At 52.1% G+C, this 10,514-nt stretch overlaps 1 protein-coding gene across 1 annotated transcript; it reads left to right on the forward strand.

The window, feature by feature from the left end:
- Positions 1-652: 652 nt before the first annotated feature.
- On the forward strand, positions 653-9,243 carry MUC12 (mucin 12, cell surface associated). The gene is made up of 11 exons (XM_047089546.1): positions 653-683; positions 1,133-1,234; positions 1,704-1,831; positions 2,167-2,231; positions 4,971-5,122; positions 5,432-5,506; positions 5,621-5,783; positions 6,491-6,652; positions 7,243-7,310; positions 8,953-9,041; positions 9,202-9,243. Exons 1-11 carry the CDS (start codon positions 653-655, stop codon positions 9,241-9,243), a joined length of 1,077 nt encoding a protein of 358 aa, XP_046945502.1.
- Positions 9,244-10,514: the final 1,271 nt, after the last annotated feature.

Raw genomic sequence — 10,514 nt, forward strand, 5'->3', positions numbered from 1 at the left:
ACCCTCATTAGGTTCTGGCTTGTTGTCCTCCACTACCATCACAACCATCACTGAGGAATCGAGTGTCTTCACCACTACCACTTATTCCTCTAATACAATGGATTCATCTGATGCCCCCAATACCACTGAAGATCTTAGTGCATTATCTTCATCAAGGCCCATCCATTCCTTTTCACCCCCAGTCTCTGGACAAATGCCCACCACCTTGGGTGAGAATTTCACTCTTTTCATCACCAGCAGTGATTCTGCCAAACCAACGATTTCTACTTCAATCCCCTCTTCCACAGACAGCCCTAGTCCTGCATCCCCATCAGCTCTCACTTTCTCTTCTACAACTAGAGACATCTCCAGACCAACAGCCACCACCCTCAGAGGAGGATCTACTATTTTCCAAAGCAGCACAGGGTCACCAAAGACAACAATATCATCTGACAGCTCCCAAACCACTACCTCTCATGCTTCTTCTTTAGCCTCAGCTCTTCCTAGCTTGTCCTCAAGGCCAGTCTCTGACTCTTCCTCAGCCGTTACAGCTTCCTCTGGTGTTTCTCCTCCTCTGTCCTCCACTTCACATGGCTCTACCCATGCTCCAGTCCTTGGGTTCAGTACGTCTTCAACTCTCCATCCCCTGTTCACTAGCACCCATACAACTGTGATGACGACCCAGTCTTCAGCTATGACACCAAGTAAGTCTTTTTGTACGTCACTCTGTGAACCTCTCCTGTCCATCTTCTCTCATCAACTAATCAGTTTTGACCTCGTTGTGGTCTTGTTTCATCCTTCCTGAGCCTTCTTGTTGTTAAAGCATGTCATCCACATGGGTGGATGTTGTCTTTTCTTTTCTCTTCTCTTTTCTTTCCTTTCCTTTTCTTTTCTTTTCTTTTCTTTTCTTTTCTTTTCCTTGTAGGGCTCTTGCTTTCTTTGCTCATCTTCTTTCATTTCTTGTTTCCATCTTCCCCATTGTCCCTCCTCATTTCCCTCCCCCCCCCACCTCCCCCGGAGCTTAAGATGGTGGCAGTGGTTCTCAACCACCTCTTTCAGTACAATGCCTAAATGATGGGACCTGGAATGGGAGATAGTATTTTTTGTCCCTTGGGCTTCCATGGTGACCGCTGTGAATTCTACCCCTTCACAGGCCAGTGCCAGAATGGGACCATCTGGAATGGAAAAGAGTGTGTCTGTGCCCAAGGCTTCTTCGGTTACCAATGCAAGTCCCTTGTGGACTCCTTCTTCCTAGGTAATAAACTTTTCTGAGACCTTCAGATTGTCCCCATATTCCTTAACCACTTAAATAGGAGGGTAACATTGAAAGGACTATCTGCTACCACTGCCTCATTGTGCAGGTAGAGGAGAAAATATGACCTTTGCCTGGGTCTAAATGCAGGTAGAGCATGGGCCTTCTGACTCCTCCTCCCGGGCTCTTTTCACTGGCCCATCTGCCCCTCTCATCGGGATGTTTCTATTCCAACCCTTTCTGGAGCCTTCCACTTAGCTCTCTCTCTCTGGGTCATGATCCTGGCCACTAGTTCCTTGAGGTGTTCAGAGATAAGGGGCAAAAGTTTCAGTGACTCCTACTTGTCTCTTGAATTTCCATCCACCTGCCTACCCACTTTCTTTGCCTCCATGAGACCAGCAGGAGGAGATTAATCCCAGAAGACATTACTGAGAGGTTGCTGTCTCATGTATAATCTGATCTGTTCCCACAGAAATCCCAGAAATAATCAATGCCACTTTAGGTGTGACAGTGAAAGTGACTAACAAGAATTTCACAAAAGATCTGAATAACATATCCTCCCCAGACTACTGGAATTTCACTCAACTATTCAAGAGTCAGGTAAGAGTAGGGAAATCTCAGATCCCCCAAAGTGGATGTCCAATGTTATTGGGGATACAGGGGCTCATTCTGACTGACTTTGGAGTTTCTCAGCTCATAGATCCCTTCAGTCTTCCCAAGTCCTGAGAGGGGGGCCTCTGAGAGCCCCTTCCTTGAACACCACCTCACCCACATCCTGGAGGAGGTAGCATCCTTATGCCTTCCTTTCCTTCTTTCCTATGGGTTAATCCATGGGTTCCCTGTGGGAAGGGGCCCTGGGGCTGCCTCTGAGACAGGGAACAGGGGCTGCTGCATCCTCCATTCGTGTATGAACTTGGCTGCCTCATTTCTTTCAGATGGATAAAGCTTACATGGGCAAAGACTTTCCCCAGTACAGAGGCGTGATCATTAGGAGACTGTTGTGAGTATGTGAGGGGTGCAGGAAGCCCCTTCTCTCTGCTCTCTTGTCTTCTCCTGTCTTGAATGAGTATCAGTACCTGGCTGGACCAGAGGGGCCCCCAGCCCATGGGCAACACCAGAAGGCTCTGAGCCATTCATTTATACATTCACTCATCCTTCATCAATTCTGCAAACTTGTATTGAAAGCCTACACTGTGTTAGGTGTAGGGAATACAGTGGTCCTGGTCTTCATGGAGTAAAGAGTGGCAGAACACAGCAAAATGGCTGTGCAATCTGGTTAGAGTTAATGGTAAGAGACACACAGGGTGCAATGGGAGAGGTCTCAAATGCAAGCTGGGTGAGGTGGAGGGAAATCTTTCTGGAAGAAGTGACAGCTTTAAGCTGAGGCTTAAAGCATGAAGAGGAATGAGCCAGGTAAAGGGAATTGATGAAGGATGGCTCAGTCTCACCCAGAAGTGAGAGAGAGGAGGGCAGATTCCAGGAACATAAAGAATAGTTACTACTTGAGGGCAAAAGGGTCATGGTGGGAGAGGAGGTGGAAAGATGACCCATACCAAGTTACTTAGTCTTTAAGTATCAGCGGTTTGGGTCCACGTGGGAAAATATCTGATTGGCACTGTAGACAGCTCAGTTTGACTGCAGGACTGAGAATGGGTGGACAGGGGATGGAGATTAGAGTGGCCTGGATCAGAGAGGTGACAGTGCAGAAGAAAAATTGTCTAGTGTGAAAGATCTTTAAGAAGCAGGACCAGCAGATCATGAGGATTTGATGGGTGTTTGGAGAGGAGGAATGACACCAGATTTCTGGGCTGCTGGCAATGTAGAGTGCCCTTTGATGAGATGAGGAAGGTAAGGAGGAGGAGGATGGGGAAGAAGATGAAGAGTGGGCTATGTGGAGTCTCAAGTGCCTGGGACCCAGCCACATTGAGTGGTTGAGTAATGGAACAGTGTGTGGTGGATAGAAAGTGTCTGCAGCGGAGACACTGGTGTTGGTTTTCCTGGATAGAAGTTGCTGGAAGCCCTGGGAGTAGACCAGATGGCCTGGGAACCATTATAGCATAGGAGTGAACATTTCCCAGGAAAGAATCATGAGAAGCACCAGCATCTAAGGGATAGACAGGAGAAGCAGAGCCCCCAAAGGAAAGTGGAAAGGAGGAGACAGAAGGGAAGGTGGGAAGGGAGCCTGGAAGGTGTCTTCTCCCAGCAAGGAAAGAGGGAGATCTATACTGTCAAATGCCCATGGGGTTCCATGCCTCAGCATCCTCTACTCCATCTTGACCTCCTGCCCAGTACCAGTGCAGTCTCCATTTTGGCACAAGGTTTTGTTATTTTAAGTACTCCTGGCTTCTGCTCCTGACTTCTCTGTCACAATATCTGTGACTGGTGACAGACCTTGTCTCAAGATCTCTCAGTGCCCCATTGGCCTTCTAACAAGGAGCTTCTGGGTTGGAATCTTATATTTCTAAAGTGACCTCATGTTTCTTCATTTCTAAAAGCATGCTTGTTTGGTTTTCAAAATAAAATCCAACAGCCTCCATTTAAAAATTTTTTAATTTTAAGTATTTTTTACTGTGGTGAAATGCGCATAACAAAAGGTGGCCATTAATCATTAAATTAATCATTTTAAGTGTATGGTTTCATGTCATTAAGTACATTCACGTTGTTGTGCAACCAGCATCATGGTCCATCTCCAGAACTCTTCCGTCTTCCCAAACTGAAACTCTGTACCCTTTATTTTATTTTTTTAAGTTTGTTTGTTTGTTTGTTTTGAAGGGGGGTAGAGAGAGAGAGAGAGAGAGAGAGAGAGAAAGAGAGAGAATCCCAAGCTGGCTCCACGCTATCAGCGCAGAGCCTGACTTGGGGCTGCATCCCACAAACCAAACCATGAGATCATGACCTGAGCCAAAATCAAGAGCCAGATGTCCAACTGACTGAGCCACACAGACACCCAACTCTGTACCTTTTAAACAATAACTGTCAATTCTCCCTCATCCCACCTCGGGCAACCCCCATTCTACTTTCTGTCTCTATGAATTGGATTACTCTAGGGACTTCATATTAGTACTCATGTAAATACTCATACACTATTTGTCCTTTTGTGACTGGCTATTTCACTTAGCACAATGTCCTCAAGGTTCATCCATGTTGCAGCAGGTGTCAAAAATTTCTTTTGTAAGATTGAAAAACATTTCATAGTACTGTGTGCCACATCTTGTTTATCCATTCATCCATCAATGGACACTTCTTAGTTTGCTTCTTTTTAGCTATTGTGAATAATGCTACTACAAACATGGGTGTATGAATATATCTTCAAATCCCTGCTTTCAATTTTTCGGGATAAATACCCAGAAGTGGAATTGCTGGGTCATATGGTAATTCCATTTTTAATTTTTTGAGGAGCTGCCATACTATTTTCCACAATGGCTACACCATTTGATCCTCCCTCCAACAGTCACAATGGTTCAATTCCACCATGTCTTCACCCAAGAGCTTCCAGTTTTAAGAATGGATTTCACCCAATGGCATTTATTGTGATCACTGATATTTTGGAATCTTAGGTCATTTTACTCTGCAGCTTCCCTCTAGGATGCTAACTGTTGGAGGGAACAGTCTCTAGTCTGTCCTGCCTCTGGGTCACATAGTTAATTGTGTTTCATCACCCTTCTGGCTTTGTGGGCCCCACTTTCTGGGAGGGTGGGCGACATAGGGTGACTGATGAATCACCAACTCCTGGTTTTAGCAATGGCAGTGTTGTGGTGGAACATGACGTCATCATGGAGGCAAACTACACTTCAGAGTTTGAGGAACTATTTGCAAACCTCTCTAAACTCATAAAGGTCAAGATTATGAATGAGACCAAAAGGCTATCTGGTGATTCTGAAGAGTGCAGAGGTAGGCTCTCCTAAAACCCCTTGACGTTGGTGGGGAAAGGGTAGGAATGCCTCAGCCTCCCCTCACCCCATATCTCTCCTCTTTTCTGGAACTCCAGAGACCTCCCTATAGGGATCCAGAAGCCAGGCCCCATTTCCCCAGACTCCAAAGTGCCCCCAACATCTCCCTGTTGCGGGCTCAGATTGTCATCAGCCCTAATGTTCCCATCTGAGCCTGCTTACAGGCCCAGCTGCATCTAGGGATGGGCCATGACCCTAGTAGGGCAGAGGGAAATGTTTTTGTTTTGTTCTTTCCCACCATGCTTGGCAGCCTCCTCACATCTGTGCTTCAGTGAGGAAGCCACCATCGTGAGCGAGAACGTGATGCTGGGGTTTGACTTGAAGGGTAAGCATCTTTGCAGAGTGGTAGGTGTTGGGGGGACAGGGTGTGGGCAGTAAACATGAGGGCTGGTGGCGCTTTAACCAGGCTGTCTACCCTTCCCCACCCCCCACCCCCCAGAGCAATGCACTCAGAAGGCTGCGAAGGACTATGCCCAGTTCTACTTTGTGGATGAGCTGGATGGGAAGCTGGCCTGTGTGACCAAATGCACCTCGGGGACGAAGTTGCAACTGAACTGTAATGAGGGAGAATGCCAGCTGCAACGCAGTGGCCCCCGCTGCCTGTGAGTGTCCAGCCCCTCTAAGGCCAGTGCCCACTCTCTCTAGTGGTAGGACCACACCCTCCACCATAGTTATGGGGCAGGGGTCAGGGTAGGGGGGGACGCAGAAGGAGTTGGGCACAGCTTACAAGACATGTCCTTCCCCACGCATCCTTCTTTCTTCTACCCAGGTGTTCCTTCACCCCCCCACCCCCACCAGAGGTGGGGGAGGTGCAGGTTATAGATGTGGGCATTCTAGGAGTGAGCAAGCCCCCTCCTGAGAAAGTTCTAGTCACCAATTCCCAAATCTATATCTATAGATCTCTATCTTTCACTTTCCTTTCAATATCCCAGCTACAATGCCATTGTATCACTCCTAGCTATATATAGCTGGGGCATTAAGCTCAGGAGAGCATACATTAAAGCATAAAATATAAAAATGGTAACAGGTCAGTCAAGGTGCCAGCTAGAGATTAGATGAGTGGGCACGATGTGTCTGGGACAAGGCATCTGACACTCAGATTCTGAATCCTGTTCTGCAATACTGAATCCCCACCTCCTCTCTGCCCCTTAGTCTTGGGGAGCCTCCTAACCTGGGTCCCTCCTAACCAGTGCCTGCCCTTCCTTGGAGGGAGAGCCAGCTTCCTGTGCTTTGGCATTGATTTTTTTCTTTTGCAAGATTGGGTGTGAGGGATGTTGGTGGACTGGCCTGAGCTTGTGTGTGTCTCCAGATGCCCAACCTCGGACACACACTGGTACTGGGGAGAGACGTGTGCATTGAGCACCAGCAAGAGCCTGGTGTACGGGAGTGTGGGGGCCGTGGGAGCACTGCTGGTGGTCATGGTGGTGATCCTGACTGTCTTCCTTGGCCGATCCCAGAGAAAACTGCACAGGTGAGCTTATGGATTCGGGCCCAGGGAAAGGGGGCCATAAGACCCCAAGGCTCTCCTCCTTCCCCTCAGTGTTTAGAAGTCTGCTGGGGACCCAGCCCCACTCAGTTCTGGTTAACAGCACAGGGCAGCCCGCTGATCTGATCTGTTTGGCAGAGAGATGCGACCAAACACTTGGGTCCTGAAATTGGATTATGTGATGACATTACCTGGTGTTATCACTTTGGCTGCCACAGGGCACCCCCGGGGATGAGCTCTCCAGCATTGCTTTCCCAGCAGTAAAATGGGGGGGGGGGGGAATCTACCCTGAGATGGTTGAGAAGCACAGGGCAGAGCACCTCCAGCAGCCAGAGGGGGGTTCCTCTGATTCTGGTCCATTGCTCCCATCTCACCGATAATGGAACTCCTGTGGAAGGGAGGAGGGGGAAGGGCAGGCCTTGGAGATGTTTTGTTTTCTGCCACCACCCTGGGGGCAGGCCCCTCCCTGACCCAGGGCTTGGCAGTGACAGCCCTTTCCAGAAGCCAAAGGTCAGGGCCCTCTAAGCTCCCTCCACCTCCCTGCTGCCAGCTGCTCAGGGTGTTTCTGTTGGCAGGCAAGAATACAATTTGTGGCAAGGAGAAGATCTTCCTGGCGGCTTCCAGAACACAGGCATCTGGGAAGGTACTTCTCACCAGAGGCAAGGATGGGGGCAAAGCTGGTGGGTGGAGATAGGCCGAGAAGGCATCACAGCCAGACACGATGTGGCTGTGGGGGCTGCGTGGGTCCTGCCAGCTGGTTTTACAGGTGCTGCGCCCCTGGGCTAGGCCAGTTTCTCTGCAGCCTCCTGACCCCTGAGCCCCCATGTGGTCCTTGCCGACCCTCATCTTTTCTCTGCTCCTCCCCATGCCCACCTTTTCCCTCCCCCATGCCTTTGCAAGTACTGCACCTCTGTCTGGAAGGTTCCCCTTGCTGGGGCTCTGCAAGTCCCAATCCCACTCTGTCTCCCACTCTGGTTCAAACACTGCCTCTCCATGGAGCATCCCGTGTGTTCGGGCTCTTCTGATTCCCAGTTGCCGTGGAAAGCCACCATGTCCCGCAAGCCGCCATGTCCCGTGGTGCAGGGAGATGAAGAATCTCTAGCCACCACCATCCCTGCCCCTGAGCAAGTCCTGCCCTCCCAGTTCCTCCAAACGATGGGGAGGGGCTACAGGTGGCGGAGAGCAGCTGGATCCTGCCCCCAGAGACCACCCCCTGTGAGAGTCTCAGATGTACTCACAGTTGGTGGGAGGACAGGGCCATGCCGAGGGCTCCATGGGCACAGAAATCTGCCTGGTCCGGCCAGGGCAGGGCAGGATCAGAAGACTGCAGAAGCACCCTCACCTGAGCCAGTCTGCAGGCCGGGCAGTGCTGTGGGCTGGTGCATAAGCCGTGTGCTTCCTGCTTCCAGGAACACAGATACCAGTGAGGTCGTGGAGATCTCTGTGGGCCGTGATGGAGGGACCCACTGGAGGGGCTTTAAGGGCGGGGAGCCAGACATGCATTTCGAGCAGCTCACTCAGGGTGAATTGAGGGGGGCAGCCCCAAAGTGGGGAGACCAAGGGGATGGCTCTGCTGTAATGTAGGTGAAGGATGATGAGGCTGGGTGGGGACAGGGGGATGGGAGGAGTGGATAGCAGAAGTAATTTAGATGCCGGTGAGCTGGGCCAGGCTTGTTGCTCACAGGCTGGGGAAGGGAGAAGGCCTGGATGGGGGGAGGGACACTGCCTGGTCGGGGCAGAGGCAGCAGGTGGGGGCGCACTGAGTACGCGGGCTGGTGAATAGGGGTACAGAGGCATCACCAGCTCTGGCCTATCTGAAGCCTGGGGAGGTCTTGGCCAGTGGGCGGCTGGGAGGCGGCAGGAAGAATACAGGTGCGGAAAAGAGCAGAGTGAAGGGCAGGGTCCCTGGGATGACCTTGAAGGAGGCAGAAAGAAGAAATGGTCGTGGAAGTGCCTGGAGAGCCTGGAGCCTGCGGCTTGGAGGTCGAGGAGTGGGGGATGTGCAGGACTGGGAAAATGGCGGCTGAAAGCCCACTCCAAGAGAAGATTCTGGGCACTGCTGGTTTCTGCTTGCTGTGGTTCCCGTGGCCGTGAGGCAGTGTGTGCCGGTGACCCTCGAGCAGGGCCTTCCTCCTGTTCCACCCTCGCCCAGGTCACCCCTGAGCCTGCCCGTGGCCATGACTTTTGACCCTAGGCGTGTCAGGGGGCTGTGTTTCTCTCTTGTCTTCCTGTCACATGGGGCCAGCCCCCCAGGCTCACTCTCAGCCCGGCCCCTTTTTCTGCAGATGAGAATCTGAAGGAAGACAGATTCGCCCTTGAAAACATCTACAGCCATTTCCAGCCCTCTCTGGAGAACGTTGACCCTACTACAGAGGTGACTCAGGGGTCTGTCCCCAGCTAGTAGCTGTTCCATTCCCCCCAGCCCTGCCATCCACCACCCTGGGCTGCCTGGGGGGTGGTGGGCACCCTTGGTCTAGAGGCAGGTAACTTCCATTGGAGCCTCCTGGGCCTCACCTCCTCTTTCCCGCCCCCAGCTCCACATCCAGAGGCCCAGGGTCCTGACAACTGCTCAGTGAGTGAGACAAGAGGCTCCCACCGCTCATCCAGATTTGGACAAGACAGCAGATAGAGCCCACGACAGCGCTACTCCCCACCTCCCCTGTTGGTCCAAAGGAAACTGACATCGGGGCCTGAGGTGGCCCGACTCAGAGCTGGTGGGCTTGGTCTGGGCCCTGCTGTGAGCCCCCCTCTGCTTTCTCACACTCTGTCCAGGAGCCCAAGGGCTGCCCAGACACCCCGACCGACATCATTGTTTGCTCCAGAGACGCCCCACTCTGGAATTCCCCTTCCCCCCAATAAAAGAGCTAGGCTTAAAGTAGAGAGCTGTGAGTGGTTTCTTTCCCTCCCCTGCAGGGGCCTGGAGCTCAGGAAGCCCTTCTTGGGGACAGCACTCCTCCCAAGATTAGATGCCAAATCTGGACATGGGACACCCAGCACTCTCAGCCCCTTCTTGTGACCACATGTAGAACATGGAGCACAGAGCTCCTCGCCTGTCTAGGCCAGGGCAGAATCGGGCCCACCTCTGCCTGAGGTCACTGTGGCAGACGAGCCTGGGGTCAGACCTTGGGGGCCTCAGGCCCAGGGAGTGATGGGTGGGAGCCCACAAAAGGCAAGGAAAGGAGTGAGGACTTGGCTCTGTTGACCCGGGGGTAGGGCAAGGTCACTCTGCACGGCCGTGGAAACTTGTGCTCACCTGGGAGCTCACAGATAGATCTCAGGGCCCACAGATCCAAGAATGCAGCCAACCTGGAGCTGGGCACTGGCCTAGGTGTGGCCATGACTTGCACCCCATGTCCTGGTGGGGTCATCAGGGTCAGTAATGAGAGCTCGAGAAGAAGAGAGGGGGAGTCACCTTACCAGGGGGCTGGAGGGGAATGACGGGCACCCTTCTCCTCTCAGGTTCAGGCCCAGCCTCTTCTCCAAGGGTGGGAACCTCCCTCCAAGGGTCTTCTCAGTTCTCCCAGGCTGCTTCAGGGCCCTGTGCCTGCCCCTCTACCTGGGTGACAAACCTGGTGGCCTGTGTGCCTGCGTGCTGCCTGGCAAGGGAGGGGCTCCCCTCCCTCTGCCCTTTGGCCTGAAATAAAATCCGCACCCCCAGTCAGGATAGAAGCTCACACACTGACTCAGGTGGGCTGGCCTCAGCTTTCCAGTGTCTCAGGGATCAAAGGGCTCTGGGGCCCATTTATTACTGGGGTTCTTTGGCTGACACTCATTTTGCGCATTCCTGAGAGGGTGAATGGCAGGTGCGCTGCCCTCCGAGCTCCAATGTCAAGACTGGTGACCATGA

Source organism: Lynx rufus, unplaced genomic scaffold, assembly GCF_022079265.1.
Source record: "Lynx rufus isolate CCGP_SWC_20201006 ecotype Redwood Valley unplaced genomic scaffold, mLynRuf1.p SCAF_27, whole genome shotgun sequence".
Classification (NCBI taxonomy): domain Eukaryota; kingdom Metazoa; phylum Chordata; class Mammalia; order Carnivora; family Felidae; genus Lynx; species Lynx rufus.

What these genes read in the sequence shown, in the direction of transcription:
- MUC12 (XM_047089546.1), top strand. Translation starts at nt 653, where the DNA reads ATGACGACCCAGTCTTCAGCTATGACACCAA. An exon ending in TGATTCTGAAGAGTGCAGAG is followed by an intron (nt 5,123 to 5,431) that starts GTAGGCTCTCCT and finishes CATGCTTGGCAG; the next exon opens with CCTCCTCACATCTGTGCTTC. An exon ending in GAACACAGGCATCTGGGAAG is followed by an intron (nt 7,311 to 8,952) that starts GTACTTCTCACC and finishes CTTTTTCTGCAG; the next exon opens with ATGAGAATCTGAAGGAAGAC.